The sequence below is a fragment of the Antrostomus carolinensis genome, unplaced genomic scaffold, assembly GCF_000700745.2.
Source record: "Antrostomus carolinensis isolate BGI_N321 unplaced genomic scaffold, ASM70074v2 scaffold21328, whole genome shotgun sequence".
Lineage (NCBI taxonomy): Eukaryota > Metazoa > Chordata > Aves > Caprimulgiformes > Caprimulgidae > Antrostomus > Antrostomus carolinensis.
In genome coordinates, this window is record NW_010335261.1 from 228 (window position 1) to 14,309 (window position 14,082).

At 42.0% G+C, this 14,082-nt stretch overlaps 1 protein-coding gene across 2 annotated transcripts in view; it reads left to right on the top strand.

Moving 5' to 3' along the window:
* Positions 1–260: 260 nt before the first annotated feature.
* Positions 261–14,082, top strand: part of ST3GAL6 (ST3 beta-galactoside alpha-2,3-sialyltransferase 6) — an 18,408-nt gene continuing 4,586 nt past the window's right edge. Inside the window, exons 1-5 of one of the 2 annotated variants that reach the window (XM_029086616.1) lie at positions 261–358; positions 1,719–1,782; positions 8,801–8,896; positions 11,092–11,278; positions 12,336–12,473. In XM_029086616.1, the coding sequence (XP_028942449.1) occupies positions 11,093–11,278; positions 12,336–12,473 (324 nt within the window). In that variant the 5' untranslated portion in view covers positions 261–358; positions 1,719–1,782; positions 8,801–8,896; position 11,092. Of the gene's footprint in view, positions 359–1,718; positions 1,783–8,800; positions 8,897–11,091; positions 11,279–12,335; positions 12,474–14,082 lie in introns of those variants that run through there. The other variant, XM_010174491.1, reaches the window with a different exon arrangement.

The following is a 14,082-nucleotide window of genomic DNA, read 5'->3' on the forward strand; positions in this document are numbered from 1 at the left end:
TTAATGACTGTATAACTTATACTAGCAGAGAAATAATTTTATCTCACTCTCTACCTATATTTTCCACGACAAAATCTTCCCCTTTTCTGTCACCTGCTTTCTTTCACTGTGTTCATTAGTTTTCTTCTTATAAAATTTCATAACACTTGAAGTAGGATAAAGGAAGCTTTTTTTAAAATCAATTGCATGAATTATTGGCTTATTCAAATATATCGTGTAGATTTTTGAAATGTCTTACTTTTTCCCTCCATTAGTGTTGACAAAATATACCCGTTCCTGTGTGCTAATGATTTTATCAGAGTGGCAGAGTTCCACGGGAGTGATAAGTTTGAACTGCCGTATGGAATAAAGAGAGCAGGTTTGTGTTCCACATGTACCTTGTTTTTAAACAGAAATAGCTAAATGGCCTGTAAAGCCACCCGAATCTCTGGCCCTGGTCTTTCTGTTCACTGATGCCAATCCTTTTGGGTGCATCTACCAGTGACTTAATGGTTTCATTTAGTCCTTCTGACCTGGCACCTTCCTGTTTTCAATAAATAAAACACCATATTGGGGTTGCCACTCTTAGTAGAGAAGTTCCAAAAAGGCAGGAGTGAGGTAGAGTGGAGTTTATTCAGCTTCCTTTTGTTTGTATGTGGGCTAGAGTGCTAAGGATGTTTAGCTAGTGCTTTGTTAGGTGAAATATTAGCTGGGTCAGTGTGAGGTTCAATCAACACACTTAAGCCGATCAGGATCCAGAGTCCTGCTGAGGCAGAAGTTCCCAGGTTGGGTCAGTTACATTAGTAGAATTTTCCTTTTACTGGGCTAGCTTCTCCCAGCAGGGAAGGAGTCACTGGGGCTGCAGGGGGTATTCAAACCCTGCTGCTGCATGGCTGCTGTACCTGTGCAGAGTGTTTGCCTGCTCATGCCTGCTGCCTGCACTGGTCAGGGCAGAGTAGACAGGGCCGGAGACCCTAAGGGTCCTAGTTGCCCTTTTGGAAAGAGCTGTGAAGTCTCAAGTCTCAGAGGTTTTAACACTGAATGGTGCAGCTTCCCAACACCCTGCAGATCTGGGCTTTAGACTCTCGATTTGCCCTCCATCAGTGTAACAAGGGTTGTGCATTTCCCTGCACCTCTGGCACTGCAGTGAGGAAAAGTACATTTGGTAATGAGTTGAGGCCCCCTCTCAGAGGTGTGTTGAGTTTCCAGCAGGTGCCTGCCCACTGAGGGAGGGCTGGGAAGGTGCCTCTGCCCAGCTTTGCCAGTGAGCACAGGCTGGTTTGATGTCTTCTCCCAAGATATGTAATGCTGTTACTGTCCCTGGCTGAGCAGCCCCTCCTTTGGGTCCTCCTCTTGGGTCAAGGCTGCTTCTGTTTCAGCTGAAGGTGGGTAGAAGGAAAAAACAAAGTCAATTAGGGTGCAGGTCTTGGAAACTCCTCCAATGCTTATTTACTGTAACTATGTTTGGTTTTTTTTTAATGTGAATCCAATACTACTGGCCAACAGGGGAGTGTTGGAGCAGGAAAAGCTTCCCAGAGAGGAGCTCTGGTAAACCCAAATTTCTTTGGCATCATTGAGTGACCTGTGGTCCTGAATTACAAGTGTTCTTATTTTGAGTTTTGTATCCACGATGTGTAAAATCTACTGTATCTGAAAACGCTTAGTCAGGGTGGCATGCTTATTTTTGTATTGGAAAGCACCGAACATTTTCATTAATCTTCTGTATATTTGCTTTCTAGAGCAATTTTTTCATTTAGCCCTTTCAAGACTGCAGAACTGTGGACTTTCCAATGAAGATGACAGGTGAGATGGTTTGTTTGCTACTGTTTCTGTTCATTGCATTTTTAATATTTATCTGAAAAGGGATGTTAATGGTGTTATCCTGAAATGGCTCAAGTTAACCAAGGTGCAGATCTGACACTGTCCAAGCAATACATAACTGATTCCAAGATTTAAATAAGTTTTGTTTTAAACATATGTAGCACCAGCATTCAAGAATAATTTTTCTGTGAAGGAGCTTAAACTTGCAGGTTTCTTTTTATCCCTGTGTTAGGAATTTGCTAGCTGAATGCAGTCCCATTTTCCTGTGGTATCTTCATATACTTAAGGAAAGTGAAACGACCCCTTAAAAACTGAATGAGACCTCCTCTTTCAAAGTCATTATTAGTGTAACCTAGAGAATGTTTGAGATAAGCATGTGCAAACCAATGACTGTTTCTACACAAAAGAAATCTTACGCATGTCCCTGTGCCACCACATCCGCTGGCCTGCTGCACACCCTTGTTCCTGTGTACGCTCAGCTTCCTTTTCCCGTTAATAAGGGAGATGTAGGCAGCCGGGAAAGGCTGTTCCTGGCATTCCACGAGTCACCAGGGTGTGGCATGGAGTGGAGCATGCCTTAGATAACTCGCTTCCCATGCTTTAGATTGCCCTGTTTAAATCTCTTGGTTAGAAGCCACTTCTGATGGAATTTTTTGTTTGGTTTTGGAGGGTCTTTCTGTCTGGTGTCTTCTTGTTGTTGGGGTTTGTTTTAGTTTGAGTTTTTGTTTGGTTTTGGGGTTTTTTTGAAGGTAGTTTCATAGGGTTGGCAAGTATACTAAAATCCTGTGTTTACCAAGTGATGCAAATTACTTCTTAGATTTGCAGTCTAGCAAATGGCTTGACAACCTGCCATACATCATGTTAATATGCAGACTTCTTAATGGAGTTGCATGCAAATAATGCTGAGGTTGACTGTACTTGGCTTTGGTTTTTAATCAAGGAGATCAAACAGAAGACTGTTGCTTCAAGTCAAGTGCCAGGATCACATTTTAAACTTGGATGGAATATGAACAAAATAATTGGGTGTTCAAGCCTAGGAATTATCCTGCTTTTAATACCTTGTTTTCCTTTTCTTCACCTACTGTACTCCTTCCTTTCCCTGTGTTTAGTATCTATTTCTAGGATGATCAGGTTTGCTCTTAAGTTGGGAGGGGGGAAATAAGGGGAGAAACTCCTATTTTCTATAGGGAGTGTGGTAATTGGGGAATTTTATGCAGAATTGTCTGACAAAGGCTAGTCTTTTGTCTGGAGTTTGAAGGAGAATGCCAAATGTATTAGAAATTTCTTGAACACAAGTTCAGCACTATAATTGTTCTGGCTGTAAAGCAGAGATGCTTGCAGTACAGCGTAGTACCTTAGACTCGAAGAATGGTTTGGGTTGGAAGGAACATTTAAATGTCATCTAGTCCAACCCCCCTGCAGTGAGCAGGGACATCTTCAACTAGACCAGGTCACTCAGAGCCCTGTCCAGCCTGACCTTGAATGTTTCCAGGGATGGGACTTCTACCACCTCTCTGGGCAGCCTGTGCCAGTTTCACCACCCTCATTGTAAAAAAAAAAAAAAATAATTTCTTCCTAATATCTAATCTGAATCTCCCCTCTTTCAGTTTAAAACCATAACTCCTTCTTCTATCACTACAGGCCCTGCAAAAAGTTTGTCTCCATTAACTTTTAAAAGGCTGCAATAAGGTCTCCCCTGAGCCTTCTCTTCTCCAGGCTGGACAACCCCAACTCTCCCAACCTTTTCTCATAGGAGACGTGCTCCAGCCCTCTGACCACTTGTCACCTTCTAAATGGAAGTGTCTGTCCTATAGATGTAAAGCAATATAGTTGGTATTCATCCTTTGATTGTAGATTCTCTGAGATATAGATACTTTTAGTGGTTCTGGGAAGTATGCTTCATTTTAATAAAAGTAATGTACTTCAGTAGTACTGGAGCAGAATGAGAACAATTACTGTTTCATAGGCAGTAGTATAAACAGATGTACAATGATTTAATACAATGTATTCTTTCTAGATCCATCAGGTTTTGTGTATAGTACTGTTGGGGCATGAATCGCTGTACTAAGGAAGAGCTTTTATATATACATTTAACCAAGATACAGTGACTTTTAAATGTGAAACACTTTGGGAATTAATCCTAACACCGTTCTCCAGTAATACAGAATTATTAGGCAGCTCTGTCATGCTGCTGCCTAATCCATCCTTCTTGGCAGAATGCAAACCTAATTTGCCTATAAAATTTTCTTGGGTCAGAGTGGGGGAACTTGCTATAAAGTATTTTAACAAGTATTAGGTTATATGAGCACCGAATCTATGGTGCTTATATAGCTGTATTTGTGTGCAACTTAGGTAAAACAGTACATAGTGAGCTACAAAAGGATTTTTTTCCAAACAATGTCATTTTCCAAACTTAGATTAAATTGTCACTGTGTAAAGGCCTAGTCCTCCAAAACTGTTTGGAAGTGAGCAGTGTCACTGACTTAGTGGGAGAAGGTTTTTCCCGGCTAGGTGTGTATCTACAGAGTAACCTCTGAACACCCCCTCTGCCCATTTCCTTGTAATGTCTTGCTGGACACTCTCAGAACTCTTAAGCTCAACAGCAGTAAATTCTTACAAATGCATTTACACAATCCTGAGTCAACAAAATGTGACCTCTGCATCCTCCTTTTACCAAATAACTTCAAAGGAAATAATTTGCATTCCTCAACTGACTACGGGGGTGTGTGTTAAAGGAGTTGAGGTTGAGATCTTCTTTTTCCTTTGCCAGTGAAACAGTATTTCAGTGGAATGTGGAGGATGCAAGCCTTTTGACCTTTAAAGGCTACATTTCCATTTAACAATATTTTTCTTTTATGGACTAGGAAAATGTTTCTTTTAGCATTTCACCGTCTAAACGAAACATGTAAACTAGTGTTTGGCCCTGAGATTAAGAGGCTCTTGTACACCACGTGAACAGGGCAGTGGTTTGAGTGACTGAAGGGATTGTATTTAGGTGTTGGAGATCAGTTACCATGGGATTTGCATCAGGATCCATTGATACTCCAAGTGGATCTTTAACACCTAAATTCAATCCCTTAGTCACTCAGACCATTGCTATAGGAATTGTTATAGCTGAGGTCTTAATACTGTCATCAATATTGTGCTGGTGGTTGTAAGCTGGACTTCCAGATGTTTGTCTGTTATATTTCACTTGTAGCACACCTGATGTTGTTTAAGGACATTTGAATTTATTTCCTTTCTTGCCAGTGTATTGACTTGGAGAAAGGGCGAGCATTATTTAGCCTTTCCAGTGAGTGTTTGGGGTTTTTTAATATGAAAACATTATGAAAAATGAAACTTTAATAAGGGTGGTGGGTAAAATATGTGGGAGTAAGTGATGAAAAATCAGTGTGTTGATTTCTGTGATCTGCAGTAAATACAAGTCAGTTTATTTAACTTAAATTATCTTTCAATACAGCCCAGCCTTACTACATATTTTTTATCTCCATTTCATATGTTGGTTTCCTGTGATATTATGCTCTGGTTTTTCACTCTAGCATAAAGCATTTCCCTCCCTGCTTATCATTGTCAGTGGAATCTGTGCTGCTGTTGATGTAGACCTGTGATTGTAAATGGAGACACTTGAATACTGGGCTGGGGGGGGGCCTAAGGGAAGGAGACAATTCAGAAATATCACATTCATGCCAGACTTCCTGTTTGAGTTGGCCTGTTTCAACTTCCTGAGCTTGACAGAGATTAAAAGCTGTTCTTTCTAATTGGTTTGACTGTATTTGTGACTGTATTCAGGTACAATTAATCAGGAGTATTTGACCTGCTTATTGACTTTCTCAATTTCAAAAGTTTGCCTACCAATGTTAGATGCTTTACTGGTTACTTGAAGGCAGCTGATAACTTTATTTTTGAGTGTGCATGTTATTAAGGGCACTGGAGTGGGAAAGCTTAATCAAACTTCAAGTTTCACTCCATTTTCTATCCAAGCAGTATTAGTCAACTCTAGCCATGAACGAGATCTGATCTGCATCCGTTGCTAAGAGGGAAGAGAGTTCAGATTTGTCTTGAGAGCAGCTACCCAGCTTTGGTAGCTGCATGAACCTCAGTTTTCCAGCTCTGAAGTCACATTTTATTCCACCCTCCCTGCCATGAGTATGTCCTGCTACATCACAACTGCATAGTGCAGAGAGGAGAAACCAAACAGCTCTTCATTTTTATACCAGAGTGGAAGTCATTATTTCAATAGCTGAGGATTGACATAGCAAAGAAGCTTCTTAAACCATAATCTCTGACGAAATTTGAAAGGTATGTAATAAGGAATCACTTAAAGTTCACCTACAAGGGACAGAACAAGCAGTCCCTCCTCAAAGTAACTTTTTGGCTGCTTATGGTCAGAGTAATACAAATGACTTGCAATGGAGCTGACATGGTTTTTGTGAATTCACACCAAGGAGTCAGAGAGTATAAAAGAAAACATTCAGCAAGACTAGGAGCAATTTTTCTGGCTTTTATTCAGCCCCAAAGATGAGTTCATGTATGGTATGTCGGTCACTGCCAAACCAGGGTGTCCACCAAGCTTTGGAGATGGATGCTCTAGCCAGGAAGTACCGCCAGGAGTGGGAGCCATGAGTAGCAGTTTAGGATTTGCATTGTGGTGATGAGGTTTGTACCTCAGTTACCCAGCTGCGGCCACGTAACTTTTGGTGACGATGAACTCGGAGGTTTGAGATGATTGAATTTTCAGTGATCTGCAGAGGCATGCTGTAAATCACAGGAAGACATGATACAACCATAGCTAATTCTGTGCTTTTCCCCCTTCTCCCTCCTTCCGCCTTCATTACTTATTGATCATGTTTCTTGTCCAGTTTTCCTTTTTCTTTCCTGTTTCTCCTCACTGTTACTTCTCTGTAGCCCAGGATCTTGCTTTGAGCTCTGTGATACAGCTGCAAGCAGCAAAGTGTAATTCAGGAAAAGGGTAGCTTCTGCTCCCTTCTTCCCACTGTAAACTTTGCAAGAGGTATACATTCATCAGCTTGCTTTCTTAGGATATCTTAAAACTAGATTGAAAAACTAATTGGAAAATGAATGGGCTGAAACTATCCTGGAGCAGAGAGGGAGGGGTTTTGTGGGTGTAGAGAGAATAGGCATACTGAGGACAGAATGGTTTAATAGGTTTTCACCCCTTGTATTTCTGAGGTTCTGAGTCACACAGACTTGTGGCATGAGCTGGAAATCTTTGTATGAATGCCTGGCTTCTACTAAGCTGCTGAGGAAACACTGGAGAAAGATGTGCCAGCTTTTTGCATGTCACTCCACCCTGAGAGCTGCATTTAGCAGCACTATTTATATTTATGTATATATATACATAAATTTTTAAAGGCCACTCCCTCTGCAGACGTGGCCCTAGAACAGCAGGTGAGAAGGTGCTATCCCAGCATTTCTTTTGAAATACATTTTACAGTTGTCATTTACATTTATTCTCATTTCACTTTTTCTGTAAGCTTCAGGTTTTTGGCATTGCTTTGGGGCCCAGTTTATTTACTGAGCTCACATGCAGTACAGCATAGCTGCATTAACAGTTCTGTGGGAGATACAGGGAACTCCTTTGTGCGTTGAGATGTTGGTCAGTCTGGGCTGGAACATGCTGTTTTCATTGATGTGCAGTAATACTCTCCTCAGCTGAAAAAACAGGTTGGACTGTCTGAGGATAGTCTGCATAAAAGTGCCACACTGGACATTTAATACAGATGACAATGTTCTTTGGGACTGGGTCCTGGCATCCCTGACTGTAAGAAATGCCAAAGAACCTTTCTCTTCTTTGAAGAACCATGAGAGTGGGATGTTGGGTGGTGGCTCATCCTCAGTAAGCTGTGAGCATGTTTGTGTCTGAAGAGAATACCTACATTTTTATTTTGCCATTGTTTGTGCTGCAGCCAAGTTGCAGAACAGCTTTTTCTCTAAATAAAGAAGCATTTTCAATAAAAAATTATGTGCTTGTTCTGTAAGGAGGAGTTTATAGTCTGATACCAAGCCTGTTTGTGCTGCTTTTTTTTTTTCTTTTTTTTCTTTTTTTTTTTAAGCAAAGCACACATTTTACTTGTGTTGAAATAAGACAATACAGAGCAAAACAAAATTAGAAAACCTGGGAAAACTGCTTGGGAAATTTTACCATTAGAATTTGCTTTCATAAGTTTAGCATTTGCATAATACCTTCTTGGGTGCATTTTTACAATTAATATATTCTAAATTTGAAAGGAATGACTATTTTGATTGGATGGATTATAAAATTAATCTAAAAGTGGTTGATATACTTAGTAATGCTGCGTAATTTGAATCTAGTCATATGAGAATGCAACTTCTAATCAAGCATATCACTCGTGTTACGTCATGACAATGTGTACTTCTCAGCACGTGTTTAAACATGTTTAGGTGGAACTTTCTAAATAGAGGGAGAAAAATCAACATAATTATATTCATGTGAAGAGCTGTCATGCGTCATTGGGCTAAGGTTTTTCACATGTACAATTCAGGAGCCTGTAAGGTAAATTGTGAACATAAATCTTGTCACTGTAGCTCATGCAGCTGCGGAGTTGTACAATATTGCAGAAGCAGCTTAATTTGAGTTAATTTTTCCAGGCATATTCTATACCCAGACTAGGACAAATCTGAAGCATTGTGGAAGCTAATTTATGTAGTGGCACCCATGTCACCAACTACTTAGATGATCTTGGACAGCAAACCACTGTTTTGTATAGGACGTGTGTAAATACAGTTTTACACGAGAGAAGCCATTTCCTGACTTTGCCAGTCCCTGAAATAATGCAGCTGCATTTTTTTGAAAGCAGCCTTAGAGTGCAGTACAGGATTGAGGAGGACCAAGGAGCCTAAAAGATACAGTACCTCAGTTAGTAAATAAATCTGCTAAATGCTTGTGAGGCAAATGTATCGTTAATAGCAATCTGAAGCAAGGGAGGTCCTGCCTATTAAACTTCTGTTTGTTCCTCAGCGTTGCCTGTCGACGGTGTGTTGTGGTCGGTAACGGAGGAGTACTTCGAAATAAGACATTAGGGGAGAAAATTGACTCGTATGACGTGATAATAAGGTAAATGGTTTCTCCTTTTCCCTTTGTGTACATGGAAAGAATTAACAAACTTTTGCTGTCAGACAGTAGCTTTAGAGTTTGGTTATTACACAAATGAAAATGCATAAGCCTTCCCATTTTACTTATTCTGTCACAGCCTTGATTTAAAAAAATTAGAAAAAAATGGATTGGTGTTTTATTACACAGACTGATTGATAATGGGGAAGGAAGGACCACTGGTCAGTCTGCCACATGTACAGATACACGTGTGCAAGATGCTGCCATCAGGGATGGGTCCAAGAACATGACAGCCTGGAGCCCTGTGTGTGCCCCTCAATGTGAACCAGCATCCCAGGCAGCCCTGCCTCTTACCTGCCACACCACACCTGACTTACTCATCTGCTGGCATGTCCATTGCTTAGAGTGGATTAAACATAACCTTTACACTGGGAAGTCCATCTCCAAGACACATGTCAACTGAAGGATGATGTTGATGTCAGACCCTTTCCCTCAAACATGTCAGTTCATATGGGAAGTTTGAGATGCCTCGAACTACTGCAGTATGCTGAGGTCTGAAGAAGAGGTATCTGGACTAGGGAAACTGGGGAAGTCCTCAGAGAGGAACAGGCAAGGAGAGGGAAAAAAAAAACCCAACCTGTTCAAATGCCAGGCAAACTGAAAATGGACTATTTGGCTAATTACAACAAAATTTTCTGCACATTAAGAAAAAGATAAATCAGTTTCTCCCTTGCAGGAACTGAGCTGGTAACTGATTAAACAGTCCTTTGGCCTGTAGGTACCCTGTCAGGTGGTGTGCCTGAAGCCCCTTTCACTGAAACCTCTGAGCTGCCATTTCAGTTTGTCTGCTTCAACTTTTATGTTGAACATTGAACAAAATCTCGTTTTTGTTACTTCACCATCAATCCTAATGCTCATTTTAGTAATAGTGTTTCAGTCTTTGAGCACTACCATAAAAAGCTTTATACAAAGCCTGGAGTTTGATGTGCATTTGAAAATGTGCTGATAAGGTGGAAGTAAATAAATGCAATTCTTCAGTTGTAGGTCCTCTTATAAACTTAAAACTATAGAAAGTGATCCAGGTAATATCTCTCTTCTTAGGAAACTCTACTTGCCTGACAACTTTGTGCTTTACAAAAAACCCACCTTGCACTTATTTTTACGGTAGTATGATGATGCAAGGAAGCTCCACATTTTTAAGCTATTTCAAGTATTTGGGCTCCTTGTAGATCTATCTGTTCTTCTTAAAATGTAAATCTTTATGTAGACTAGTGTCACACATTTAAAAACAGCTCTAAATTCAAAAGTGTTTCAGAAATATAGTGCACAGTGGTTTACTGTGAATGAACAAGGAGGTTGTGTTTGCCTTTTGTATTTAATGACAACTTCTGATAAAACTTTGAAATATTCCCTTGTCTACTTGCTTTGTTTTGCAAACATTTGCTCCTAAGCAGCATGCCTCCTTTTCTGAACAGTCAGTCACACTGGCAGAAATGGAGCATACAGAGACTGCCTGAATTCTCCAAAGAGTATGTAACACAGATGCAGGCTTAAACACAGCCCCTCTAACACCTCAGGGCACAGAGACCCGACCCACCTGCTACTGCTCGTTAATCTGTTACATCCCAAAGCTCCGGTCACTGGCAAACACCATTTATAAAAACAAAAAAAACCCCACTCAAAACATCCCCAACAAGCAACCCCCCCCCCCCCCCCCAACATAAAGATTTATCAGCATTAGGTACACAGTCATAACCATAATCCCTGTCCTTGTATGCTGTAGACAGTGAAGAGTAGTAAAACATTCTAGCCTCCTGTATGACTCAGATCATCTAGTAGCATGAATGGAGCAATGGGTAATTCTCCAAGCCAGATACTCTCTTTGGTCTTCTCCAGTTTCTGTGTTTGAGCCAAATCAGGCCCTCTGCGTGATGGACACACGATAAGCAATTGTGTGATTGTGTTCTAAACCACCTTGGCCAGGTTCCCATATGTGCTTGATCCCTCTGGGTTAGAGGGTGAGTGCACCTGATAATTGCTCATCGACGGTGTAATGTGATAAGTAAACACTGGGCCACTAAACCCTCCTGTACCTGGGCACGCTGTCTGTCCTGCAGACTAACGTGTGTGCCAGGCACTGCACAGTAAGGGCTTGGGTGGGGTAGTCATTGCCATCTCTGTGTCTCTGTCCTCTGCAGAATGAATAATGGCCCTGTTATAGGGTATGAAGATGATGTTGGGAGGAGGACGACTTTCCGCCTTTCTTACCCGGAATCCATCTTCTCAGATCCTATCCACTATGACCCTAATACGACTGTTGTTCTCATTGTCTTCAAACCACGTGACTTGAAGTGGCTTTGGGAGATACTAGGTGGTCAGAAAATAGTGAGTTTAATTATTTGTGCACCTTGACTCAGCTTGTCACACACCTCTCATGTGAAACATCTGTTTTTCTTTCGACCTTAGTCCTCCTAGCTGGGGGGAGCACTGGATCTCCCAGTCAGTCTGCTCAATATTTCTTTCCCATAAATGCTTCTGTCCTCTTTCTTATCCATGTGTTTGATCAGTTCCTTACCCCAAAGCTGTTTTCTTCTTGGAAACAGATTTTAATCCTCTTCCTAGCACTGTTTCATATTCTGATATGCATGCTCCAGCGATTTGCCAGATTATTTTATCCTGTGCACTTAGTGAAATTGCAGAATAGTGTTGGAAGGGACCTATCTTTAGAGGTTTTTAGCCCAAAACCATGTTGAAACTGAGCAGGGCCAAGTTCAAAGCCATACCAGGTTCTCAGGGCATCATCCAGGTAAGTTCTGAGTATTTCCAGGGATATTTCTACAATCTCTGTTTCAGTACTGCAGCACCCTCACAGGAAAGAACTTCTCCTCATCCTTTCACTGTGCACTTCTGTCTCTTTTTATAAACCCCTACCAGATAGTTGAAGATGGTCTGAACAAACTGAGCCCCCCCAACCCTTCTTGTTTCCTCTGCGCTCTGGCCCCTCGGCTGTTCTAGTGGCCTTCAGCTGAGCTTGCCCCAGTTTGACGCCCTCTCTTGCACAGAGAGGAGCCCAAAACAGCATTTGTGAGACCACAGAAAGGCACAGTACAACGTACTTGAGAAAGATAACTTCTGTCTGCCTGTTCTCTATGCTCTTACTAACATGGCCAAGCACAGAATGAGCACTTGCTGCCTCCAGGGCACGCTGCTGCTGCATGTTGGCCAGCAGGGACCTTTCTGCAAAGCTGTTTGCTGGCCAGCCCCAGCCTCTGCTGCTGAAGTGGGTTATCCTGCAGCAGGAGCACGATTTGGCACATGTTTTGATTAACTTTGGGAGACTCGATGTTCCTCTTCTTCCTCAACCTCCTGCCCTTGGGTTTTACTGTATTTAGAATTGCTACAAATCAGCTGTTAAAAATGCGTATTTGCTTGCCTGTTACAGAGTGCTAAGGGCTTTTGGAAGAAACCAGCTCTGAACATGATATATAAATCTAGTCAAATCAGGATTCTTGATCCCAGCATCACCAGAAAAACAGCTTATGAATGGCTTCGTTTCCCAACGAGGTTTCCCAAAAAGGAGGTAGGCTTTTTTTTTTCTGTCTTTTAGTTTTGTGCAACCAAATGTGGTGTACTCAGAAGTAATTATCTCTTTATTATAGTGGTCTGTGTTAGAACATCTTTTAGATTCACATCACATTAGTTTGCATTTAGATGGTCCTTGAAAAAGATGGGAAAACGCAGTCCAGAAAGAAAGTGGGTAGCCTTGTACGCCAAAAACATCTTTTTATGGATTCTGTAATTAATATTAAATTATACCACTTTTGTGGACAGACATAATTCCTTTTACAAAACTGGGAAAAGCAGACAGGTGTTGGAACATGGCAGATCTAAAGAGCCTCTAGAAATATTAGAGAGTCTTGAATTATTACATGTAGGGTGGTTTACAGTTTTTCTTAAGAAAAAAAACCATCAAAAAAACAGAAACAGAAACAAAAACAAAAAACCCACAAAACAACAACAAAAAACCCCAACAAAAACCCCCACCAAACACAAAACACCAAAAAACCCCACACCAAACAAGGAAAAACCCCCCAAAACCCAACAACCCAGTCATTCTGAAAATGCTGCAGTTTCACTCTGCTGGGGGCAGAGGGACCAGGGAGCATAAAGGCTATTCCAGCCCCGCGCTCGTGACGTGTGTCTGGCAGCGTTCTTGTGCTCACTCATTTGATGCCAAGCATTGTAATGAGTTAACTGACAATTTGAACATAAAAATACATTTTAACTGCCGGTTTGTGACTGAAGAATGTTTCTGATGAAAGGTGAGGCTTCGGGCTGGAGAGCTCCCCGTGCAGTCAGGACTGACCACGTGCTCTTCAGCACAAACACGGTTCCCCGGGGTCACGTCGTTGCGCAAAGCTGCTTCATCGGGATCGGCCAGCTGACACGTGTGGAAGCGTTTGACAGGCTGTCACTGTGGAGTAGCTACCACAACTTTTTTCAGATTTAATCTTATTTGAAGGAGTTGAGAGTTTTTTGCTTTTGGAGGCTTTTGTGCTTTTTTTGTTGTTGTTTTGCTTTTTAAAAATTTTTATTAAGCCTACTAGTGGCATTTTCCTTTCTTGTTAACTCTCCAGCTGGAACACCCAGTTTGGCTGCATGATTGCTGGGGATTCATGGCTTTTCAGCTGAGGCTGGGAAGAAAGCAGCATGGTAGTTGGGTGCCTAATGATCTCCTAAAGGGCCACAGAACATCTGTGGCCTCCACAGTTCCAGAAATTCCTTCTGTCTTTTCCTGTGCTCCTCTCTCAGTGAGGGTAGCAGTAAGACCAGTGCTGTCAGTGAGCCAAACAGATGTGTGCAGCGTCCTGGAGCTGGGACCCCAGGCCCCTCGGTCACTTTGGGTGACATGCAGCTCTCTGCTCCTCTCCTGCTTGCTGGGTGCCCCTGCCCAGGTGGGGCAGAGCACTTCTGTGCTTGAAGCCCCTTTCTGCCGCCTCCACATCCCACTTGCTCCACCCCAGGGGTTTTGCAGCCCCTCGGCCCAGACGGCAGTGATGGTCAAGCTCAGGCGTGCTTGTCCTCACTTCTCCTCCCAGCTCGGAGGCCGCTGTGGCTGGGAGCCCGCACGTCGGCGTTGCTCTGCCACAGCTGATGTGATGGGAAGCGGCTCGGTTAAGCTGCCGGCC